This window comes from Heterodontus francisci, chromosome 26 (genome assembly GCF_036365525.1).
Source record: "Heterodontus francisci isolate sHetFra1 chromosome 26, sHetFra1.hap1, whole genome shotgun sequence".
Lineage (NCBI taxonomy): Eukaryota > Metazoa > Chordata > Chondrichthyes > Heterodontiformes > Heterodontidae > Heterodontus > Heterodontus francisci.
The window spans coordinates 29,989,881-30,016,250 of record NC_090396.1 but is presented as its reverse complement, the minus strand read 5'-3'; the positions used below and the strand labels follow the sequence as shown (position 1 = coordinate 30,016,250).

Genomic DNA, 26,370 nt, shown 5'->3' with positions numbered 1-26,370 from the left:
CCGATTCCCATTGAATCCAGTTTTGCTAGGGCTCCTTAATGCCATACTCGGTCAAGTGCTGCCTTGATGTCAAGGGCAGTCACTCTCACCTCACCTCTTGAGTTCACCTCTTTTGTCCATGTTTGGACCAAGGCTGTAATGAAGTCAGGAGCTGAGTGGCCGTGGCAGAACCCAAACTGAGCGTCACTGAGCAGGTTATTGCTGAGCAAATGCCACTGGACAGCCCTATTGACAACCCCTTCCATCACTTTGCTGATGATCGGAAGTAGACTGAAGGTAATTGGTCGTGTTGGATTTGTCCTGCTTTTTTGTGCACAGGACATACCTGGGCAATTTTCCACATTGCTGGATAGATGCCAGTGTTGTAGCTGTACTGGAACAGCTTGACCAGGACATGGCTAGTTCGGGAGCACAAGTCTTCAGTACTATTGCTGGAATGTTGTCAGGGCCCGTAGTCTTGCTGTATCCAGTGCCTTCAGCCATTTCTTGATATCACGGAGTGAATCTGATTGGCTGAAGATTGACATGTGTGATGCTGGGGACCTCAGGAGGAGGCGGAGATGTATCATCCACTCAGCACTTCTGGCTGAAGATGGATGCAAATGCTTCAGCCTTGTCTTTTGCACTGATGTGCTGGTCTCCCCCATCATTGGGGATGGGGATATTTGTGGACGCTCCTCCTTCTGGCAGTTGATTAATTGTCCACCACCATTCACGACTGGATGTGGCAGGATTGCAGAGCTTAGATCAGTTTTGTTGGTTGTGGGATCGCTTAGCCCTATCTATTGTATGCTGCTTCTGCTGTTTGGTAGGCAAGTAGTCCTGTGTTGTAGCTTCACCAGGCTGATAACTCATTTTTAGGTATGTCTGGTACTGCTGCTGGCATGCCCTCCTGCAGTCTTCATTGAACTAGGGTTGGTCCCCCGGCTTGATGGTAATGGTAGAGTGGAGGAGATGCCAGGCTACAAGGTTAGATTGTGGATGAGTACAACTCTGTTGCTGATGGCCCATAGCGCCTCATAGATGCCCAGTTTTGAGCTGCTACATCTGTTCAAAATCTATCCCATTTAGCACGGTGGTAGTGCACACATGATGGTGGGAACCCTCAGTGCAGGACTTTGTCTCCACTAAGACTGTGCTGTGGCCAGTCCTACCAATAACTGTTATGGACGGTGACATTGGCGACAGGTAGATTGGTGAGGACGAGGTCAAGTAGGTTTTTCCCTCACCACCTGCCGCAGACCCAGTCCAGCAGATATGTCCTTTAGGATTCGGTCAGCAGTGATGCTACCAAGCAGCTCTTGGCGATGGACACTGAAGTCCCCCACCCAGAGTATATTTTGTGCCCTTGCTACACTCAGTGCTTGGGTCTATAGGGCATGATGTCAAAGTTTGCAGGTAACATGAAACTCAAATGTGAGGAGGATAGTCACAAACTTCAGGAGGACATTGACAAACTTCTGAAATGGGCAGGTGAAATTTAATGCAGAGAAGTGTGAAGTGATACATTTTGGTAGGAAGAATGAGGAGAGGCAATGTAAATTAAAGGATAGTTTTAAAAAGGGGGTACAGGAACAGAGACCTGGGGGAGTGCTTATCTCAGAATCAGAGAATCATTACAGTGCAGAAGGAGGCCATTCGGCCCATCATGTCCACACTGGCACTCAGAGCAATTCCCTCAGTTCCATTCCCCCCAAACCCTGTACATTCTTCCTTTTCATATAAATGTCTAATTCCCTTTTGAATGCTTCAATTGAACCTGCCTCCACCACATTTTCAGGCAACGCATTCCAGACCGTAGCCACTCGCTGTGTGAAAAAGTTTTCCTCACATCACTTGTTACCAAATACTTTAAATCTGTGCCCTCCCATGGGAACAGTTTCTCTCTATCTACTCTGTCCAGACCCCTCATGATTTTGAATACCTCTATCAAAATCACCTCTCAGCCTTCTCTTCTCCAAGGATAACAGTCCTAACTTCTCCAATCTATCTTCATAACTGAAATTCCTCATCCCTGGAACCATTCTCATGAATCTTTTCTGTACGCTCTCCAATGCCCTCATGTCATTCCTAAAGTGGGGCACCCAGAACTGGACGCACAACTCCAGCTGAGGCCAAACAAGTGTCTTCTACAAGTTCAACATAACTTCCTTGCTCTTGTACTCTATGCTCCTATTAATAAAGCCCAGGATACTGTATGCTTTATTAACTGCTCTCTCAACCTGTCCTGCCACCTTCAATGACTTAGGTATACATCTAGGTACCTCTGCTCCTGTACCACCTTTAGAATTGTACCCTTTATTCTATATTGTCTCTCCATGTTCTTCCTACCAAAATGAATCACTTCACATTTCTCCATGTTGAATATAATCTGCCACATGTCTGCCCATTCCACCAACTTGTCTATGTCCTTTTGAAGTTCTACACTATCCTCCTCACAGTTCACAATGCTTCCAAGTTTCATATCATGTGCAAACTTTGAAATGGTGCCCTGTACACCAAGGTCTCGGTCATTAATATATATCAAAAAAAGCATGGGTCCCAACACTGATCCCTGGGGAACTCCACTACAATCCTTCCTCCAGCCCAAAAAATCATCCATTAACCACTACTCTTTGTTTCCTGTCACTCAGCCAACTTCATATCCACATTGCTACCGTCCCTTTTATTCCACGAGCTGCAAGTTTGCTCACAAGTCTGTTGTGTGGGACTGTATCAAATGCCTTTTGAAAGTCCATGTACACCACATCAACACCATTGCCCTCATCAACCCTCTATGTTACCTCAAAAAACTCCAGCAAGTTGGTTAAACAGGATTTTCCCTTAAAAAAATCCATGCTGACTTTCCTTAATTAACTCGCATTTGTCCATGTGACTTAGAGGCCTGCTCAGGTCGGCAAAAATGAACCCAACCGAGCCACCGCAGACCCGAGCCCGACCCAAGTCCCTCCAATTTTGCCTAGAGCCCGACCCAACCTGACCATCGTTTTATTCAACTTCGGACTCGGAATCTCCACGATGCTGCAGCGCATGCGCGATGATGTCATTGTGACGTCACTCGCTCACTGCACAGACTCAGTTTCGTCCCCGAGTCCCAGCTCAGGTAAGTTTTTTTAATTTCAATACTTACCAGCAAAGCAGTTACCATGTGTGTCCGGCCCGACCCGACTCGACTCGACTTGGACTCAGCCCAACCCGACCCGAGCCCAAACGTCATGCCCTGAAGATGGGCTTGACCTGACCCGGACCCGGCCTCTAATGTGACTATTGATTTTGCCCCAAATTATTTTTTCTCGAAGTTTTCCCACCACCAAAGTTAACCTGACTGGCCTGTAGTTGCTGGGCTTATCTTTACACCCTTTTTTGAACAAGGGTGTAACATTTACAATTCTCCAGTCCTCTGGCAGCACGCCAGAGTCCAAGGAAGACTGAAAAATTATGGCCAATGCCTCTGTGGTTTCCCTCCTCACTTCCCTCAGTATCCTTGGATGCATCTCAGCTGGTCCTGGTGCCTTATCCACTTTCAGTACAGACAGCCTATCTAATACATCCTCTGTCAATTTTAAACCCTTCTAGTGTCTGAATTACCTCCTCTTTCAATATCGCCTGAGTTACATCTTCTTCCTTGGTAAAGACAAAAGCAAAGTATTCATTTAATACCTCAACCATGCCCTCTGCCTCCATGTGTAAATGCCCTTTATGGTCCTTAATTGGCCCCACTCCTCCTTTTACTATTTATATGCCTATAGAAAACTTTGGGATTTCCTTTAATGCGAGCTGCCAGTCTCGTTCCATGCTCTCGCTTTGCTTCTCTTATTTGCTTCTACACTTCCTCTCTGGACCTTCTACATTCAGCACAGTTCTCAATAGTATTTTCTACCTGGCATCTGTCATAAGCACACTTTTAGAACATAGAACAGTACAGGCTCTTCGGCCCACGATGTTGCGCTGACCATTTAACATACTCTAAGATCAAACTACCTACATACCCTTCATTCTACTATCATCCACGTACCTATTCAAGAGTCGCTTAAATGTCCCTAATATTTCTGCTTCTACTATCTTAATCTCTACATCTTTTGCCATCCAGGGAGCTCTGGATTTGTTTGCCCTACTTTTCCTCTTCGAGGGAAGATAGTTTGGGCACAGTCGAGGTATCTCTTCTTTGAAAGTAGCCCATTGTTCAGCTACTGGTTTTCCAGCCAGCTTTTCACTCCAATTTATTCGCCCCAGCTCCATTCTTACCACATTGAAGTTGGCCTTCTCCCAGTTAAATATTCTTACCCTGATTGTTCTTTGTCCTTTTCCATAGTCAGTCTAAACCTTATGATGCAATGATCACTGTCCCCGAAATGCTCTCCTACAGATACTTGATCCGCTTCATCCCCAAGAACCAGGTCTAGCAGTGCCTCCTTTCTCGTTGGATTAGAAACATACAGCTATAGAAAATTTTCCTGAGCACACTCTAGGAACTCTTGCCCTTTATACTACTATGATCCCAGTCTATGTTTGGATAATTAAAGTCCCCCATTATAACTATCCTATAATTTTTGCACCTCTCTAATTTCCTTGCAAATTTGTTCCTCCATGTCCTTCCCACTAGCTGGTGGCCGAGAGACAACACTGAGCAATGTAACTGCACCTTTTTTGTTCCTTAGCTCTAGCCAAATTGATTCTGTCCTTGACCCCTCTGGGACATCCGTTTTCTCCAGTACTACAATACTCTCCTTAATCAATACCGCCACCCCTCCCCCTTTTTCCCCATGCCTGTCTTTCCTGAACACCCTGTATCCAGGAATATTTAACACCCAGTCCGGCCCTCCTCTAAGCCAGGTCTCTGTTACAGCCACATCATATTTCATGGCAATCTGCCTCTGTAGCTCACCAGTCTTATTAATCACAGTCCGTGCATTCACGTACATGCACATTAACCCCGATTCAGACTTTATTACTTTCTCCCTTATTCTGACCCCACTTAATAACATACTATTCCCTACTCTTGTGCTACCTATCTCCCCCAGTATTCTGTGCACCTTGGTATTCCTCCGATACTTGCTCCTGGTTCCCACAACCCAGACAAGTTACCAGTTTTGCTTCCCTCCAATCTGAGCTCCCTCTCAGGTTCCCATCCCCCTGACAATTTAGTTTAAACCCTCCCCAACAGCACTAGCAAATCTCCTTGCGAGGATATTCGTCCCAGTCCTGCTTAGATGCAACCCGTCCATCTCATTCAGGTCCCACCTGCCCTGAACTGATCCCAATGTCTCAGAAATCTGATGCCCTCCCTCCTACACCAGTTCTCCAGCCACATGTTCACTCGCTCAATTCTCCTATTCCTATGCTCACTGGCACGTGGGACTGGGAGTAATCCTGAGATTACTGCTTTTGAGGTTCTGCTTTTTAATCTCCTTCCAAACTCCCCAAAACTGGCTTTCAGGACCTCATCCCCCTTACCTATGTCATTGGTACCAATGTGGACCACGACCTCTGGCTGTTCACCCTCCCCCAGAAAAATGTCCTGCAGCCGCTCCGTGACATCCTTGACCCTGGCACCAGGGAGGCAACACACCATCCTGGTTTACTGCTGCAGAAACGCCCGTCTGTTCCCTAACTAATAAATCCCCCGTCACTACTGCTCTTCCACTCTCCTTCCTCCCCTCCGGTGTAGTTGAGGCACCTGTGGGGTCACAAATTTGACTGACTGCACTCCTCTGAGGAACCATCACCCTCACCAGTATCCAAAATGGAAAACCAATTAGCGAGTGAGATCATATCAGAGGACTCCTGCACTACTTGCCTTGTTCTCAGACTGCCTGGCAGTCACCTATTCCCTATCTGCCTGCCTGCTCCCAACCTGTGGTGTAACCACCTCCTTAAACGTGCTATCCACGTAGTCCTCCACCTCAGGGGTGCACAACAGTGACTCCAGCCACCACTCGAATTCAGAAACCCAAAGATCCAGCTTCTGCAGCCGGTGACAGTTCCTGCAGAGGTCTGTGTCCCGGACACATGGTGCGTCCATGACTTCCCACATGTCACGGTCGAGCTGCTTTGCCTTTCTTAACTTGATAGACTATTATAAGTAGAATAGCTTACCAGTTACTCACCAAACAGCTCTTTCCACTCCACCAAAGCAAGAACCCAATACTGGAGGGTAAAAAAATTGTAGAAAAATGGAGCACCTCCTGCCCCCTTCATCGAACTTGCCACTCACCAAACTCAAATCTCTGCACTCAGCTTGCAATCTGCACACTGTTTCAAAGCTCAGTGACTGATTCTATTTCCAAATGTATTAATTGATTACAAATTTCACCCTCTGCCATGGTGGGATTCAAACCCAGTCCCCAAAGCATTAGCCTGGCCTCTGAATTACCAGCCCAGTCACATTTCCACTACACCACATCTTTGAAGGTGGCAGAAGTTGAAAAGGATGTTCAAAAAAAAGCATACAGGATCCTTCGCTTTATTAATAGAGACATATTAATACAGGCATAGAGTACAAAAACAAGGAAGTTATGCTAAACCTTTATTAAAACACTGGTTTGGCCTCAGCTGGAGTATTGTGTTCAATTCTGGGCACCACATGCTAGGAAGGATGGCAAGGCTTTAGAAAGGGTGAAGAGGAGACTTATTAGAATGTTACCAGGGATGAGAGACTTCAGTTATATGGAGAAACTGGAGAAGGTGAGGTTGTTCTACTAAGCAGAGAGGTTAATGGGTGATTTGACAGAGGTACTCAAAATAATGAAGGGTTTTGACAGAGTTGATAAGGAGAAATTATTCCTAATGTAAAAAGGGTTGGTAACCAAAAGGACACAGATTTGAAAAAGTGATTGCCAAAAGAACCAGAAGCAACTTGAGGAAACACAGCAAGCTGTTGTGATTTGGAATGATCTGCCTGAAAAGGGTGGTAGAAGCACATTCAATAGTAACATGGAAAAAAGGCAATTTGTTAAATACTTGAAAGGAAAACATTTACAGGGTGATGGGGATAGAGTAGGGGAGTGGGACGAGTTGGTTAGCTCTAACAATGAGCTGTCACAGGCATGATAAGTTGCATCATTTGATGATAACTCACCTCTCTGACTCCAAACTGACAGATTAAATCGCTCTACTGACCTCCATGAACTAATGAATCAATTAACATTGCTAGAGTCAAGTGAGGAGGGTTGAAGAGCTTCCCTCTTTTTCCTTTCCTTGTTCGACAACAACAGGTTTAGTTCTTTCTTAAAGTGGATGTACTTGCCAATTCAGTAGGTGTGTGATTACTTACTCACACACACACACACTAGAGATATGCACACAAATAGGTGACAGAATGGGGAAAGGCAGATTGGTTGAGTTAGAGTCCATATAAAAGGTATACAGTCTGTGGAGATCAGTGATTCGGCTGGTTTCTAGCTAAATCCAGTGGTCCTGAGGCTTTTAGTTTGAAGAGGTAGATGACTGGTTCGGTGAGTCTCTTGGAGATAGCAAAGTGGATTATTTCCTCCAACGGGGTTTCTGATTGTAGCCGCAGTATGCAAAGGTGGTCAGTGAACAAGCAGGATTTGAAAATTTTCAAGCTGGAATGGAGACAGATACAGAGGGTCTGTACATGTCAGAGTCCAATTGCTTCTCCTCTGCTGCAGAGAAAACACCAACTTAAAACCACAGATGGGAAGGGGCTTGTCATATGACAGTCACTCAGTCATTCAAACATAGCAGTTAGCAGCATTTTTCTGCTTGCTGAGAGAACAGGCAGTTCCTTTAAACTTCCTGGGTCTTAGGTCTTGCTGGGAAATTAGCAGACATTTCACCTCTCTTCTCGCAGACCTTTGCAATGTAGGATACAGTGTTGCAAACTAGGTGATCATCTGAAGCTGAAAAAGGATGACTTTGCTGGCATTTTGCCTTTTTAAAAATATAAATTCAGATTCTCCAGTCAGCGGATTAAAGAAACTTATCATTCAACAAAACACTAGCTTAACAGCTCCCCACCATGCAAAATGGAAAGGTGGCAACAGGAACAGTTCATTATGAGGCCACATGTAATATGCGCACACGCACAGTTTCACTGTCACAGCCATACTCTAATCTTTTTTTTAAATCCAGAATTGTGCATGAGCACAACTGGGGAACTCCTACTCCTTTCACTGGGCTCAATCTGCTTATGGTCCAGCATAGAGAGTGAATTTTCTCATATTTCTACAATATTTTCCTTTTCCAGTTTCTCTAGATCAGTCAATTCAACCCTGGATTCAAAGTTGTTCATAACTTTGTGAAGATCATCCAGTGCTTTTCGTACATGTTTTTTTCCGGAGCTCCTCCAACCTGGTCCACAATTCCTCCTCAGTTAAGATACTTGATTCACAGTCACCAGTTACCATCACCACCCTCCATATCAGCCACAAAGACTTTTTTGGGCTTCAGGTTTTCCTTTCGCTTATGAGCTTTTCTGTGTCTCCCTTCAGAATTTAAATTTTTAATCCGTAGGTCTTCCGTCTGAATTTCCACCCGAACCTGGGTCAGTTTCCTGGGACCTACGCAATTGGGATTTTGTTTTATGGGAGGGGTCTCTCCTACATCCACAAGGTGGAGGGTTAGGTTTGTGCACCCTGTTTTGTCCCTGCAGATCCCTTTAAACACTGAACAGCCTTGATAGGTTTCCTCTCTGTTCTGCATTTAAATAGGAGAATAGTGTCTGATTTCGCCAACATTTCAGTGTTAGCTAACCAGACGGTAGGGAGTTTGATTTGGGAATCCTCCAGACCTTCCTCTAACTCATCCTGTGTCCCTTTTGTCCTCCTCTTTCCTGACTGCCTGACAGACTTGTGCTTGTTTATCCCCCTCCCGGCTGTTTTAACATATTGATGTGGCACAGTCTTTGCTTTTTCCTACGATCTGGGGTGTCAATTATATAATTCACCTGGATAAGTCTCTTTATTACTCTGTACGGGCCACTGAATCGGGCTTTCAAGGGTTCTCCCTCTTTTAGTAATAGCACTAACATGTTGCCTCCGCGCTGAAAATGTTCTGGCCTGGGCATGTTTATCTGCCTGCCTTTGGGAGTTTTTTTTTTAAAAAATGTGCTCCTGAGCCACCGCACAGGCTTTCGTGAGTCGGTCTCGGAACATGGAGATGTAGCCCAACAGGGAAGATTCGTCCCCATGTCCCAAAAACCTCTCCTTGATTAGTTTTAGAGAACCTCTCACCTCGTGTCCATAAACTAATTCAAAGGGAATAAAGCCAGTGGACTCATTGGGTGAGTCTCTGGTAGCAAACAGAAGAAATCCCAGCCCTTTCTCCCAGTCATTGGGGTACCCATAGCAATATGCCCTGATCATTGTCTTTGGGGTCTGGTGGTATCACTCCAAAGCCCCTTCTGACTGGGGGTGGTAGGCTGAGGAATTTCGTTGGGTTATGCCCAGATTACCCATGACCTTTTGAAAAATACCGGACATTAAATTTGTGCCCTGATCTGACTGGATCACAGCAGGCAGCCCATAGCGGGTGAAGAATTGGGTTTGTCCCTCCACCAGTACCTTGGCAGAGATAGTTCTTAGAGGGATAGCCTCTGGAAATCGGGTAGCCACATCCATAATGGTGAGAAGATACTGTTTTTGGCAGGGGTCCCACAAAATCTACCAGCACTTTGCTGAATGGTTCCCCAAAAGCCGGTATGGGAATTCTGGGTGCAGGTTTTATTGCAGGTTGAAGCTTCCCCACAACCTGGCACATGTGGCAAGTCTTACAGAACTCCACCACATCCTTGTGGAGTCGTGGCCAGTGAAAATGCTGTCTGATGCAGACTTGGGTTTTTCTGATACTGAAATGTTCAGCCATTGGAATCTCGTGGGCTATTCAGTATTTCCCTACGGTACCTTGGTGGCACCACTACCTGGTGAACCACTGTCCACTCTTCATTTGCAGGTCTGTGAAGAGGTCTCCACTTCCTCATCAGTACCTTGTCCTTTAAATAGTAACACTCTGGAACTCTCAGCTTCAGTTTGGGCAGTCCGTGCTAACTTTTTTAACCCTGGGTCGGCTTGCTGAGCCTCGACCAAGGAAGACCTGTTTAACCCATCCTCTGGGTCCTCTAACTTCCCAAAGGTGGTTTCAGATAACCAGACAGTAGTGTCATCTGCTTGCAGTGCCAGTTCAGCCTCCTCTGACAGAGCTTGTTTGGCCACTGTCACCACACAAGTCAGGAAAAATGCCAGGGATCTTTTCCTGTCTCTGACTTCTTTTGGTCTCTCTAAAACCATTGGGAAAGCTACCACCTTCGCCCCCACCAGATCATTTCCTAGCAGCAGGACAACTCTGTCCACAGGTAAACTAGGGACAATCCCCAAGGTCGTATTCCAGGTGCACCCCGCACTCCGAAACCATTTACTAGCACTCTAGCATTCAATGCACTGTCTAGGGGAAAGGTTATGCCTTTTCCCAGCAGAATGGATTGGTGGCCCCAGTATCCATAAGTATGACTACGGTCATACTCGCGTCACTCGAGGGGTATGGGGTCACTTTTTCTCTGGACACAAAATCCTGGTAACTCAGGGATTTTGTTAAGTTTTCCCACACACTCAGCAGTACGTTTACTGGGTTTTACTGCTGCAGTTAAAGCCACAGACTGGTCCACCAGGGTGTGGTGTACCCTGACTAAACCTATGGGTTTGGCCCGTAACTTCCAGCAGTCAGCTCAAAGGTGAGCTGGCTTGTTACAATGGAAACATACAGGATTCCGGGCATCACTCCTGTTCTCAGCACCATCATTTTTGGCCTGAGGAGGGCCCCCCGTGTTTCCGGCTCTCCCTATTGACTCACAGCTGTTCATCCTCCTAAAAATCTCTCACCTTTTATCCTTTTCAGGTTTTTGGAGGTGACTAGGGAAGGGTTTCCCTTGGCAAAAGGGCTTGTGAATAAGTCTATCATCATCAGCCTGGATTGCTGCCAGCCTGGCTCTTGGAACCTTTCGTTCCTCCATGTGGTTTTCTTATGGAAAGGGGAAGCAAGTTTTTGAACTCCCCGAGGAGGATCACCTCTGAGGTTTTCATAGGTGGACTCTATCGTAAGTGCCCATATCCATCGGTTGAAAGAGAGTTGCTTTCGCATCCTCCTCATTGAACTTTGGAATCAACTGGGAGAACTTTAAGAGTTCAGCATTTGCTCCTGAGCTACAGGTAGCTCCCTCACGAGCAGTGTCTTCACTGGGTACATTGGGTCGTCCCCTATTCAGTTCGAGCGGTCTTAACTTCCTTTGGAAAGCTCTTTCTTTTTCCCTTTCTTGGAATTCTCTCTCCTCTTTCTCTCTGCAAAGCTCTTTGTTTTTAATGTAATTCTAATCTCCTCTGTTCTAGCTGTACCTTAGCTAATGTTACTTTATCTCTTTCTGATTCTATACCTGTCTCTGGTTCATCAATGTCAATTTTAAAATGGTTGGCCACAAGTTTTAGGATTTCAGGCTTCATAGCTTTTGGATGAATAGTAATCTGTAACTGCCCAGCTACATTCCTCAACTCCAACAGATAGGGCTTTTAACCCGGCCCAAGTTACTTCACTCTGTTCTAGGAAGGTACTGGCCTTGACATTATCATACTCTAGCACTGAAAATCACAAGAAAACATATGTTGATGTTTGTAAATTATTGCTAAGGATCAATTTGGTTTCCTGCTTCCAATTTCTAGTTTGTCTTTAGTTTTCATTCCAGACGTGAGCTCCCAAATTTCTGTTACGGTCAAGTGAGGAGAGGTTGAAGGACTTCCCTCTTTTCCTTCTCCTTGTTTGACCACAACAGGTTTAGTTCTTTCTTAAAGTGGATGTACTTGCCAATTCAGTAGGTGTGTGATTACTTACTTGCTATGATCATAACAAGAGCCAATTGGACAGGTTTTCTTGAGTTAACAAAAAGGAAGAGGTTAACTTTACTGTACCTAAATCGAACTAAAAGAGTAATAAACACCGCGCCAACTTTCACACACGCAAATAGGTTACAGAGTGAGGAAGATAGATTGGTTGAGTTAGAGTCCAAAAAAGGTATACAATCTGTGAAGTTTGATGATTCAGCTGGCTTCTAGCTGAATTCAGTGATCCTGAGGCTTTTAGTTTGAAGAAATAGATGACTGGTTTAGTGAGTCTCTTGGATGAATGAAGTGGATGAAGTCCTCCAAAGGGGTTTCTGATTGTAGCCAGAGTGTGCAAAGGTGGTTAGTCAACAAGCAGGATTTGAAAGCTTTTAAGTTGGAATGGAGACAGAGAAAGAGAGACCTCCATTTCAGGTCTGCACATGTCAGTCTAGTTGCTTCTCCACTGCACATAGCAGTCCGCAGTATTTCTCAGCTTGCTGAGAGAACATGTAATTCCTTTAAACTTCCTGGGTTTTGGTTCTTGCTGGGAAATTAGTAGATATTGTGTGTCTCTCCTCGCAGTCCTTTGCAATGTAGGATAGTGTTGCAAACTAGGTGATAATCTTAAACTGAAAAGAACGACTTTGCTGGCAGCTCGTCTTTTTAAAATGTCTTCTTAAAAAAATAATTCAGATCTCCAGCCAGTGGATTAAAGAAAATTATCATTCAACAAAACACATTAGCGTAACAATACTAAGTCCTAATCAGATTATTCGCAATATTTAAGAAGCCTCAAGGGTTGTCTCAGGCACCTAGTTTAAAATAGCATTAGAGATACAACACATCCAGAAGCAAAAGGATTCCAGATCAGGTGGTGCAATATCTGCAGTATTTTTGTTAATATTGTAAATCCGAAACAAAAACAGAAAATATACAGCAGCAGCATTTGTGAAGAGAGCAGGCTAGCCAGTGTTTGACGACCCTTTGGAGTGTTGGATTATTTGATATTCGACATTTCAGTATCTAATTCATATGGCTGTGGCTTTGTATCAGAGCTCCAAATTTCTTCGAGAACAAAAACTCCCGACAGGTCTCAAGCAGCTTAGAAGCAGGACTGGGAGATCATTTGCCCTCCTCCCTGCCTTAGGAACAGGAGATTGCATGGGGAATTTTTTTTTTTTTTTTTTTTTTTTTAATTATTTTAGTTTAAACAAACTACAACAATAAGTTATTTCTAAAATGGTGATGGTTTTCTTGCAGCAAACCCCCCAAAAACAATCTATTTGATTAGGCTTCTTAAAAATTCAAAATCATTCAAAATAATTTTAACTTACCAAAGCCTTTTCTCGTTCCAGCAATATATTTATCAAGCCCTGCAATACATTAAGATGTATTATCCAAAAAGGAAATGAGGAAGTATACTGTGAGAATCAGTGATTACTGCAGCGCCACAACATTCGTAGTTTTTAAACACCCCGCACTGCCTAATCAAGCAGCAGACACACTCATTACCTGCCCTCAACCTCTATCCCAGCAGTGCAAAAATTTAATATGGTATATTCTGCTGAGTACCAGAAGGATTCACTGATGGGCACACCGATCAGAGCCTCTTCATAGTTCTCATTAAACTGAGTGAAGATACACTAATGGGTGCATCAGTGGCGGTCTAAGCAGCTAAACAGAGCAGCAGCCCACAGAAATGCTGTCAGTATTGGGCATGTTTTTAACCAAGGCTTGGGAGCCCCTTTCCCATAAAACATTACAGAACTCAGCTGACCATAATATGTGAACATATTATGCCATGAACCACAGAACTCTGCCACACAAGAGGCCCATTGTCTCAATGCTAGCTTTCTACTCAAACAAAGCAAAATTAATACCCCCGTCTGACATTCTCCTTATACCATTGTACCTTCCACTGTTTCAAATATTTATCCTATTTTCCCTTAAAGGACTATACCCTCTGAAAAACATTCCATGCTCCAAATATCCTGTATGTAAAGACATTTCCTGAACCTCAAAGAGAATTGGATAATTCCCTAAAGAGAAAAAGTTTTGCAGGGCTACGGGGAAAGGGTGAGGCAGTGGGTCAAGGCGAGTTGCTCTTGCAGAGAGCCAGCATGGGCACGACAGGCCAAAATGGCCTCCTTCTATGCTGCAATCATTTATGATTCCTCATAGTCACTTAACCTTCATCACTGATTTCCCAACCACAGGACATACTCCTTCCCTATTCACTCCAGTAGTGGTGATATTCATACAATGAATGGGCAGTACCCATTGACCCCCAAAGTCACACCTCCCTGCTAACATCTCAAATTATCCAGAAAACGCCAGGCCCAGGATCAGGCTACGTTAATACTGTAACAGATTGTAACTTTTAGTTTTCAAGAACAGATGCATTATGTTTCTGGGCCAAAAATGACACTGCCAAGTTTGAACAATCAGAAATAAAAAGACTCACTGTGTGATGGTCAGCATGCATGTGGGACACAAAGATGGCTGACAAATTACAAAGGACCCTGTCCACATCATTGCCATAGTGACGACAGAGCTGTCCAAAGGTGCCTTCACCACAGTCCAATAATATAGAACGTGTAGCGCTAATAACAGTTAAAAAAAAGTCTCATTAGGACCAAAGTATTCTTGTAATATGACTGCATCTGTTTTCTCTGTCTCATGCTTTTCCAACAAAATCTGCTGACATTCCATCTTAGTAACATGGCATGGTAAAAGGCTACCATTTACCTTAGCATTATTATTCAGGCATTAGTACACTCTCTGGACAAATGCTTTGTCTTTTACTACAAATATTTAGCACTCCATTTGCCTTTTGTTCCCTGACATCTGTGTCACTTAATCTCTCCTGCCTTCCATCCTAATACAGACCTTCCCTTTTGTTTCCTTCCACCCCACCCCCTCACTTGCTCAAGGACCGTTACATTGTTAACCGTCGCCAGTAAAGGCTGACGACATATCAGGTTCGGGTCAGGTCGCACCTCCAGCATTCGGGCTCGGGTCGGACACGCTCCATCACAGGTAAGTGGCTCCACTGTTCATTTAATTTTTGGACTAGAAAGGTAGTTTTTGTGACAGTTATTTTAAGCTTGCGCAGATCAGCAACAAAGTGAAAATCGGAAGGTAAGTTAACCGATGGTCGGGTCGGGTACGGGAAAAATTGGAAGGACTTGGGTCGCGTCGTGCTCAGGTTGGGTTTTCTTTTTGCAGACCCAACCAGGCTTTTAGTTGCCAGTTCTGATGAGGGGTCACAGACCTGAAACATTAACTGTTTCTCTCTCCAGAGATGCTGCCGGACCTGCTGAGTATTTCTTGCATTTTCTGTTCTCATTTGAGAGTTCTGGCATTCACAGTATTTTGTTTTTAAACCCTTATTGGTTGTTGCCTGCTAAAGAACACCAAAGCTCCTGTTCGAGTACAAGGACTCGTGCCAGCACAGAAGGTCTACAATTCAAAACAGTGCAGAAAAGAGAAGAAAATATACATTCCACAGATTGCTAGCAACAAAATTAATTATTTCCAGCTGTCTCTTTTCAAGCCACAAAAGGAAAAATTCACTGGGCTTTAAATTGAAGAAAAAGATGCTTGACGTCAACCAATTAGTAAGTTTTCTTTAAAAAAAAAGAGATGTGCACATTTAACAAGCATTTATATAGCACATTTAACACAATAAAACATGCCAAGGCACTTCATAGCAGCATTATGAAACAAAATTTGACACTGAGCCACATAAGGAGATATTAGGGGAGATGGCCAAAAACATGGACAAAAAAGAAAACAAAACATGGAACACAAAGCACAAATTATGATTGTTATCAATTGCAATTGAATGCTCCCTTCTCAGGCTACAACATTACGTTCGACTAACAGCAGCAATGGTGAAAAAAGAGAGACTTACTCGATATTTAGAATGATGGAACTAACATTTCGGATTTTCATTGGGATAGCAGATCCAGTTCCAAGGAAAACCACCTCTGGGTATTTGTCCACTTTCGCTGGCAATAAAAGTCAAAAATACTTTACCACCAGACATTGCTGACTAGTGGAGAGTTACAAAATATAGGTAGATTCTTTTTTAAAAATAAATTCCAAGAGCACAGTGGTGCAGTGGTTAGCACCGCAGCCTCACAGCTCCAGCAACCCAGGTTCAGTTCTGGGTACTGCCTGTGCAGAGTTTCAAGGCTATGGGCAAATGGGATTAGGAAGACAGGTCAGGTGTCTTTAATGCATCGGTGCAGACTCGATGGGCCGAAGGGCCTCTTCTGCACTGTATTATTCTGTGAGAACCAAGAATGTAAATCACAAGACCTCATAAAACATAAGAAAAAGATGCTGGTGTATTGCCTTCAAACAACCACAATCCTGAGAGTTTGGTTTTACAGTATATAAATGGCAGATGTGAACGGAATTGCAAGACTGTTATTCAGTTGAGATGCCCTGATTAGTTCAGTGATACTGAGCAATAGAAACTCAAGATCGAGATACAGCTGCAACAGCTGTTTCACATTTTAAAGTGATATTCCTCATCCTATTTGAACAAAACGACAAGTTCCGTTAGGAACAAACTGCTAATGGGATGCTGAAAAGGCCTGGTCAAAACATTTTTCTGTTAGCTGAGCTCCTGAAACAGTCAGTATGGAAATGCAACTGTCGAGTCACCTTCTCTACCCTTGTGAAGGTGCAACTACAGTCCAGGAGGACCTGAAACGATTGGGGCAGCCACAACACAAGATCACATAAATCTTAAGGGGTTTGTGGGCAGGGGGTGGGGGGTCGGTCGAGTGATTACAGCAGGGAAGGTCTTCATATACTTGATTATTGCGACACAGTACAGGTACACCAGAGGGTAAGAACAGCTTAAGAGAACAAGGACTGTTAATAACCAGCCATCTCCTTCAGCAAATAAAGGACAAGACCAATTGTTTCAATGATGTACCTGATAGAACCACAGGGTCTGCCGCCAATAAATTTTTACATTCTTCAACTTTCTCCAAGAAGCCTGGGATTTCTGTAGCTTCTTTAATAAACTCCTCAGTATCAGCTGCAACCACGGCATCTCTGTTTGTAAGAAGTGCAGAAAATACAACTTGCAATCAATGTTAAAAACATGGAGGAGGCATGATGTTTCCCTCCAATAAACACCAAGCCAGTAAAAATCATTTTCTTTTTTCCACAGCAGCTCCTTCTCACAACCTTCTGTGTCCCACAATTCACCCGCTGCGGGTCTTAATATTTGTTTAAATTCAAAGCTAAATGCAGGCTAGCTACACTGTACAATCACCTGAGGTAGACACAACACGCGGTGAAAGCTACCAGTTTACACATCTTGCCTGCCGGAAGGAACCTAGCAATTCTCGTAACATACTAAAAAAAGTGATGTTTTACCCTTCATTTTTTTTTTAAGTAATCAAGAGGAGGGCAGCACAACAGAATGTAAAACTATAGAATAGAGTCACAGTGGTCAATGCAACAATAAAAAAAAATTACAAAATACTGCAGCTGTGCACAATGACATGCAAGGTGTTTGCCAAACTTCCTTTCCTGAAGTCTAGCTATGAACTGGAAAAAAGGATAACAGACGATTTCCCAGAAATGGAGATGAATGAAGACTAAAGTGTTTCTGTACAGAGTTAAACTGACAATTGGTTAGAGACCAACTGACATTCTAAAGCACCAACCAAAAGAATTAAGCAGGAGAAACATTACTGACCCCCTAGAAAATGCCTAAAAAAAAACTAAAGGTTTACAAAGCCCAGCGCCGTACATGATCCTCAAAACGGAACATAATTGAACCCAACTAGAGCTGTAAAAGTATAATTCAGTTCAGAATGATAGCCAGGTTCAAATTAACAGTATAATTGTGAAAGCAAGTTATTGTACTGTTCGTCATTATCCTTGCCTGCACAGAAGTCACAGGGGTCGAGTATACTGGTAAACTTTTAATTTAAATTAATCAACTAATTAGTATAAAAAAAAACAAAAGGCAATTTGATAATTTATCATATAATTCAATCAATCAGATCTAGGGGACGAAGTTAAAGTTAAACAAAGGATAATAACATTAAAGGGTTCCGAATTTTTCTGTAAATTAAAATCTAAGGTGTTTAGATAATAGGAGTTAAGTAAAAACAATTAAGTTAACCACCATATAAAGTAACATCAGAACAAGGGAAGCAGCTGACTGGTGAGTAATTATTTAAGTCTTTAAGTTGATTTCTGTTAAGTCAGTTAATAGTACAAGAGGCATGGCAGACATCTCGGCCCTACAGAGTGCACATCCATGTGTAACTCCAGGACACTTTGCGTGTCTTAGACAACATGTGCAGGAAGCGTCTTCAGCTGCAACAGCTCAAGTTCTGCAATTTGGAGCTTGAGCAGCAGTGAGAGTCACTACAGTGCATCTGGGAGGCTAAGAGTTTTGTGGATAGCACATTTATAGATATGCTCACCCCCGCAGCTTAAGGGTATACAGGCAGAGAGGGAATAAGTGATCGCCAGGCAGTCAAGGAGAACAGGCGGACAGTGCAGGAGTCCCGAGTGCATTGCGCTCTCCAGCCAGTATCCCGTTCTGAAAACTGGTGAGTGTGATGGTTCCTCTGGGGAGTGCAGCCAGAGTCTAGGCCTTAGCACCGCAGCTGGCTCAGCTGTACGGGGAGGGGAGGGGAGGGGAGGGGGGAGGAAGAAGATTGGAAAAGCAATAGTGATAGGGATTCTATAGTTAGGTGAACAGACAGACATTTCTGCAGCCACAGACGTGAATCCAGGACTGTCAATTGCCTCCCTGGTGCCAGGGTCAAGGATGTCACTGAGCGGCTGGGCGGGGGCAGAAAATAAAAAAAAAAAGAGGCTAAACAGCCAGTGGTAGTGGTCCATACCAGTACCAGAGATAGAAGGAGGGATGAAGTCCTGCAGGCAGATTTGAGAGAGCCAGAAAAAGAACTAGCAAGCAAGACCTCAAGGTAGTAATCTCCAGGTTACTCCCAGTGCCATGTGCTAGTGAGTATAGAAATAGCAAGATTGTGCAGATGAATGCGTGGCAGGAGAGAGATAGTGCAGGAGGGAGGGGTTGAGACTGCTGGAACATTGGGACCAATTCTGGGGAAGGCAGAAGCTCTACAGGACGGACGGATGTAGCTCAGCAGGGCCAGAACAAATGTCCTTGCAGGGCAGTTTGCTCATACTATTTAAGAGGATTTAAGCCAACTTGGCAGGGGAATGGGAACCAGGAGGCAACAGAGGGGAAAAACAAGGTGCACAAAAAGGACTGGGAGAGACAGGTAGCATGACAATAGGAAATAGCAAGAAATTAGGTGGACTCAGAGTAAGAAGGAATGTGATAAGTTCTAACTTAGGTGGACAATGCATGTCTGTGAGCGCACAGTGTGGCAGGCACAGATAGACATGGGGGAAATATGATGTGGCAATAATGGAGGCCTGGGTACTAAATAGTCCTGGATACAATGGCCAGAATTCTGTCAGAAGGCTTGAGTTCCCAACGTCAGGAACAGAAGCGGGAGCTGTTGCAGTCAGGTGCGGGGAGGTGCACTAATGTTTGAAATTGCGGAGAAAGCCAATTAACTGCCAGAGGCGGGGGAGACGTCCACTGAGGCAGCGTGAGATCACGCCGTTGGAAGCACTGGCGCCATATCTAAAAGGGAATCCAGCAGTTAGTAAAATGGAAGCATCCCTACAGAGAGCAGACACCAAGGCACTTACTAAAATGGCTGAAGGACGATCCAGGGTAGCCCCATGGTTTCTGATCCCTCCCTGTACGTGCTTGTCCAGGTTGCTCAGGCAAGCAGAGGAGGGAGTGGGGGGGGGGGGGGGGGGGGGCGGTGTTTCCTCGGGAGGGGAGGAGACTGGCCCGGCAGACGAAGCAGCCTGGATGGAGATTGCAGAGGTCAGCAGTTATGGGATCATCGCTGGTAGCTGGCTACGGTGCTGCAAGAGGGTCAATGACCTTATGCATTCCAGCAAGGCAAGTGCAGCCCACATTGTTAACCTTACAGTCTTGTATGTAACTTGAGAAGCAAAGTGATAGAAAGGGCATGGCCACCCAATCACTGGCAAGGCCCAGGCAGCAGCATTGGAGGATCCAGGTCAAACCGTTGACTCCTAACCCGCTGCTACTGAAGGGCTACATGGAAGAGGCATCCCTGTGGTGCCACGATGGACAGTCAGGCTCCCACCAGCCTAGGTGTCGTGCGCGTCATTGGGCGACTAACATTGGACATTTATGTGCTTGCAGAAGGGAATACATAATGCGGGAGAGGGCCAAAATGGGCAGTGGTGTTGCTTTCCTCGCTATCCTGACGCCAATGGAGGAAGAAGCTCTGGAGCTGGAAGGCGGGCCGATCCATTGCTGACGGTGAGGACAGAGCGAGCGCTCTCATGGATGGGCACAAGAGAGCCTCTGGGGAGCATGAGGAATACTAGGAGTAGTTTGAAGGACGTGATGGAATATTTATTACCTTCTAAAATCACTCCTCTCTTTTGCAGGTCAACAACAAGAACAGGCAGCTGTCGTGACTGGGGAACCGCCATCCTAGTCCACATAGGGTCCACTGTCACATCAATCATCAGTGAAGATACACTCATGTCAGTAGGTAGTCACGCTCGGGTATTAACAGGGTCACAATCTGGTGAGCACTGCACAGATGCACCTGAGCAGTTGATGGAGGCTGCAGCAGCCGAGGGCACTCAGATTCAAATTACAGAGGTGCAAAAACTATGGAGTAGTTAATTATTGGGGATTTTAATTATCCTAATATAGACTGGGGTAGTTATAGTGTAAAGGGCAGAGAGGGGGAAGAGTTTCTGAAGTGTGCTCAGCATGTTTCTGGCCCAATGTGGAAGGAGGCATTGCTGGATCTGGTTCTGGGGAATGAGGTGGGTCAAGTGGATCAAATGTCAAAAGAGGAACCTTTAGGGAACAGTGATCACAGTATCTTAAGGTTTAGATTAGCTATGGAAAAGGACAAAGAGCAATTCAGAGTAAGCAAACTTAATTAGAAGGCCAATTTCAGTTGGGCGAGACTGCATCTTGCCTAGATAAACTGGAATCAAAGATTGGCAGGCAAAACCGTAAATGTAACAATGGGATGCCTTTAAAGTGGATATGGTTGAGATACAGTCGAGGTACATTCCCACAAGGGGGAAAAGATAGGACAAACAAAAGCATGATGAGAAAGAGTGTAAGATGAAGCAGATAAAAGGGTACCGTCATGGAACTCTTTCTCCTCGGATTAAAAACAGTGCACCTTTAAGACTGAGCACAGGGTGCCAGCTGCACCTTTCCCAAGGCCACAGCAGGAGAGAGAGGTCACATGGTATAATGTTTCGATTTGACTGAGAAACTGGAAGAAACTGGCTGAAACCAGTTTTTTGAGACTCTCTCCAGCGAGGTGTGCTACTGAGGAAAAGAGCTGTCTATTCTCTCAGCAGAAATTCTACAAGGAGCTACAGGCCAAGTTAATTGCCTAAGGAAGAAAAAAAAAAAGCCCTTTTGTATTGCTGGAGGCAGCAAAACTCCTTTTCTTTACTTCCAAGCCAGGAAGTAGTTACTTCAAGATTGTATTTTCTGGAATTCGCCAGTGGTCTTGATATCTGCTGCAGCCGAAGTGTTTTGAACGCCTATCTATTGAAGAACTGTTTCATCAAATCCATGTGAAGACTTCGAGAGGCATTTGGTTATTTTCACACTAGGATACATCACCCATCAGGAACATAACCCACAAAGACTTACTTATTCTGAAACAGCACAGTGGCGCAGTGGTTAGCACCACAGCCTCACAGCTCCAGGGACCCAGGTTCGATTCCGGGTACTGCCTGTGTGGAGTTTGCAAGTTCTCCCCGTGTCTGCGTGGGTTTTCTCCGGGTGCTCCGGTTTCCTCCCACAAGCCAAAAGACTTGCAGGTTGATAGGTAAATTGGCCATTATAAATTGTCACTAGTATAGGTAGGTGGTAGGGAAATATAGGGACAGGTGGGGATGTTTGGTAGGAATATGGGATTAGTGTAGGATTAGTATAAATGGGTGGTTGATGTTCGGCACAGACTCGGTGGGCCGAAGGGCCTGTTTCAGTGCTGTATCTCTAATCTAATCTAAAAAAAAAAAACCAGTTAACTGATTTTTGAGTGTGTGTGTGTATGGGGGAAGTTAGAATAAAATAAGTTAGAAGATCTTTAGACATAGCTTTAACTCAATAGTATTTAAGATTTAGGTTTTTTTAAAAAAATAGTTAATTTGTTGTTGTCTAAAGATACCTGGTTTGGTCTGTTTTATTCTGGGGGTTACTAGAGCATTTAATTTGGCTGTTTTCCAGTTGGATGGGAAACGTTAATATGCTGCGACCTGTGGAGTGATGGGACTGAATTGACAGTGCATTTCTCCCTCCTCGGTTGTAATATAGATGTCAGGTTGATAATACAAGTGAGAACAGGATAAATAAAGAAAGTTCAGGGGAAGTCAAAAAAGTAATGAGAAGCAAAGTGCATGAGAAGAGATTGGTGGCCAACATAAAAAGGAATCCAAAAGTCTTCAATAACCATATAGATAGTGAAGGGTAATAAAAGGAGGGTTGGGGCTGATTAAGGACCAAAAAAGGGAATTTATGAATAGAGGCAGAGGGCATGGCTGAGGTACTAAATGAGTACTTTGCATCTATCTTTACCAAGAAGATGCTGGCAAAGTCTTAGTGAAAGAAGAGGTAATGCAGACACAGTATGGGTTAAAAACTAATATTATTAAGAGGAGATATTGGAAAGGCTGGCTATCCTGATCAACTTTTAGGTCACCAGTACCAGATCGATGCATTCAAGGATGCAGAGGGAAGCAAGGGTGGAAATTGTTGAGGTACTGGCCAGAATCTTCCAATCCTCCTTAGACACAGGTGCTAGAGGACTGGAGAACTACAAATGTTATACACTTGTTCAAAAAAGGATGCAAGGATAAGCCCAGCAACTACAGGCCAGTCAGTTTAACCTCTTGAGAAAGCTTTTAGAAACAATAATTCAGGGACAAAAAGTCACTTGGATAAATATGGATTAATTAAGGAAAGCCAACATTGATTTGTGAGATGTAAATTGTATTTAATAACTTGCTTGACTTTTCTGATGAGGTAACAGAGAGGGCTGATGAGGGTAATGCAGTTGATGTGGTGTGCATTGACTTCCAAAAGGTGATAAAATGCCACAGCAGGCTTGTCAGCAAAGTTAAAGCCCATGGAATAAAAAGAAAGTGGCAGCATGGATACTAAGTTGGTTGAGTGACAAGAAACAGTAGTGGTAAACGGTTGTTTCTTCAGACTGGAAGGTGGTACATAGTGGGGTTCCCCAGGGCTCAGTACTAGGATCACTTCTTTTCTTGGTTTATATCAATGACCTACACTTGGGTGCGCAGAGCACAATTTCAAAATTTGCAGATGACACAAAACTTGGAAATACTGTGAACTGTGAGGAGGATAGTGATAGACTTCAAGAGGAGGTAGACAGGCTGATGGAATGGGCAGAGGAAATTCAATGCAGAGAAGTGTTAAGAGTTACATTTTTGTAGGAAGAAAAAGGAGGGGCAAAATAAAATAAAAAGGATGCAATTCGGAAGGGGGTGCAGGAGCAGGCGGACATGGGGATATACGTGCACAAATTGGTGAAGGCGGCAGGGCAGGTTGAGAAAGTAGTTAATAAAGCACACAGGATCCAGGGCTTTATAAATAGAGGCATAGAGTACAAAAGCAAGGAAGTTATGATGATCTTGTATAAAACACTGGTTTAGCCATCAATACTTGGTACCACAATTTAGGAAAGATGTGAAAACAATAGAGCAGGTGCAGAAAAGATTTACAAAAATGGTTCCGGGGATGAGGGACTTCAGTTACATGGATAGATTGGAGAAGCTGGGCTGTTCTCCTTGGAGGAAGAGAAGATTAAGAGGAGATTTGATAGAGGTTTTCAAAATCATGAGGGGTCTAGACAGAATAGATAGAGAGTCATTGTTCCCATTGGCAGAAGGGTTGAGAACCATCAGACACTGAGTTAAGGTAATTGATAAAAGAAGCAAGAGTGACATGAGGAAAACTTTTTTTTTTTAAATGTAGTGAGTGGTTAGGATCTGGAATGCACTGCCTAAGAGTGTGGTGGAGGCAGATTCAATCAAGGCTTTCAAAAGAGAATTGGATAATTGAGAAAAGATTTGCAGGGCTGCGGGTAAAGGGTGGGGGAGTGGGACTAGCGGAGTTGATCTTGCAGTGTGCCAGCATGATACAATGGGCTGAATGGCCTCCTTCTGTGCTGAAACAATTCTATGATTTCATAAAATCATTGCAACTAATGCATCAAATTTTGTCATGTTTGATCTTTTGAAGCAGAGGAAGATACAGAAAGACAGATAAAGCAAGGCAGCAGTGCAAACTTGAGCTGTTCCAGCAAAGAACCAGCATAGCGGTGGTGCAAATGGCTTCCTTCTGATCCATAAATCACATTACAAAGTATTCACAGCACAGAAATAGGCTATTCAGCTCAATTGGTCCATGCCAGTGTTTAAACTCCAAAACAGATTCCTCCCACCTCTCTCAATCCAGCCTAATCAGCATGATCTTCTATTCCTTCCTTGCTCATGTGCGTATCTAGGTCCCCCAAAATGTATCTTATACTATTTGCCTCAACTCTTCCTTGTGGCAGCACCTTCCACATGCTAACCACCCTTTTGGTGAAGGGGTTTCTCCTGAATTCCCTATTGGATTTATCAGTGACCATCATATTTATAGCAGCTAGATTTGGATCTATTTTCCATGCAATAACATGCAAGAACTAAATAGGGTTACTACACAGGCAAAGAAATATGTAAAATTAAAATGTACAAGTGAGGAAAGAACAGCTCTCAGTTTCGAGAGCCGACACACCGGCTTTTGATTGAGTTTATGTTGCATTGGTCTCCAGGAGACAACCACAATAAATATGTCTAACTTACGTGAACTGACCTTTGCCATTCAAATTTGGGCCTCAGCTGGTACTTTAGCAGACATTCACCTCGAACAGTTGGCACATCGAGGGGGGCTGGCTGCTCCTGAAACCAGAAGGAAGGTGATTCACCAGTATTGACTGGGTTGAACTCATGTAGTTCAAATTCTAAATTTATTCCATTCTTTTGAAATGCATGCTATTCCCACAATGCACTCGTAACCAAGCCTGACAGCCATTTTGACCACTAAACTGGTTTCCAAACCCTTACGGTTGCTCTTTTACCAAGTCTACGAGCTACAAAGCAGCAGGATCTAAACTTCGAGCCTGAGATTTTGCTATGTTGATCATTTTCAAAAAATTCTCTCCTAATTGCCATGGTTAGCTCAGCAACAATAGAACCATAGAAAAGTTACGGCACAGAAAGAAGCCATTCAGCCCATTGTGTTTGTGCCGGCTGGAAAAATATAGCCGCTCGATCTAATTCCACCTTCCAGCACCTAGTCCGTAGCCTTGCAGGTTACAGTACTTTAAGTGCAGGTCCGGGTATCTTTTAAATGAGTTGAGGGTTTCTTCCTCCACCACCATTCCTAGCAGTGAATTCCAGACACCCACCACCCTCTGGGTGAAAAAGTGTTTCCTCATGTCCCCTTAAATCTGTGCCCCCTGGTAATTGACCTCTCCGCTAGGGGAAACAGATCTTTCCTGTCTACTCGATCTAGGCCCCTCAATTTTTTTACACCTCAAGTAAGTCATCCCCTCAGCCTCCTCGGTTCTAAGAAAAACAACCCGAGCCGATCCAATCTTTCCTCATAGCTGCAATTTTCAAGCCCTGGCAACATTCTTGTAAATCCTATGGGGGGGGGGGGGGGGGGGGGGGTGCGGTAGCACAGCGGTAACATTACTGAACTAGTAATCCAGAGGCCCCGAGTTCAAATCCCACCATGGCAGCTGGTGGAATTTAAATTTAATTAATAAAGCTGAAATTAAAAGCCAGACTCAGTAATGGTGACCATACTGGAAGGTCATTAAAAACCCATCTGGTTCACTAATGTCCTTTAGGGAAGGAAGTCTGCTGTCCTTACCTGGTCTGGCCTACATGTGACTCCAGACTCACAGCAATGTGGTTGACTCTTAACTGCCCTCTGAAATGGCCTAGCAAGTCACTCAGTTCTGTCAAACCACTTCAGAAAAGTTGAGAATAGAACCGATGGACCGCCCAGCATCGACAGCAGCTCAGTCGACCCTGCAAAGTCCTCTTCTTTACTTTGGTCTTGTGCCAAAATGGGGAGCGGTGGGCAGGGGAGAGAAAAGTTGTCCCACAGACTAGTCAAGCAGCTTGACAGTTAAACTCACTGAATCATACCTTACAGCCAGTGTCACAGTTTCCTCCATCATCCAAAGGTGGTAGCACAGCGGAATACATTTGGGAGGGAGTATCCCTGGGAGTCTTCAATGTTGACCCCATGAGGTCTCATGGCATCAGGTCAAACGTGGGCGAGGAAACCTCCTGCTGATTGATCAGCTGAGGGAGGGTGGACGGTGATAATCAGTACTCTTCCATGTAGAAC

The 26,370-nt window shown here is 44.2% G+C and overlaps 1 protein-coding gene across 1 annotated transcript in view; it reads right to left on the bottom strand.

The window, feature by feature from the left end:
• elac2 (elaC ribonuclease Z 2) overlaps positions 1 to 26,370 on the bottom strand; it is a 70,444-nt gene that overhangs the window by 24,165 nt on the left and 19,909 nt on the right. Inside the window, exons 14-18 of the mRNA XM_068057978.1 lie at positions 24,820 to 24,905; positions 16,780 to 16,901; positions 15,742 to 15,838; positions 14,290 to 14,428; positions 13,160 to 13,198 (exon numbers count right to left, since the gene is read on the bottom strand). Coding sequence (XP_067914079.1) covers positions 13,160 to 13,198; positions 14,290 to 14,428; positions 15,742 to 15,838; positions 16,780 to 16,901; positions 24,820 to 24,905 — 483 coding nt within the window. The remainder of the gene's footprint in view (positions 1 to 13,159; positions 13,199 to 14,289; positions 14,429 to 15,741; positions 15,839 to 16,779; positions 16,902 to 24,819; positions 24,906 to 26,370) is intronic.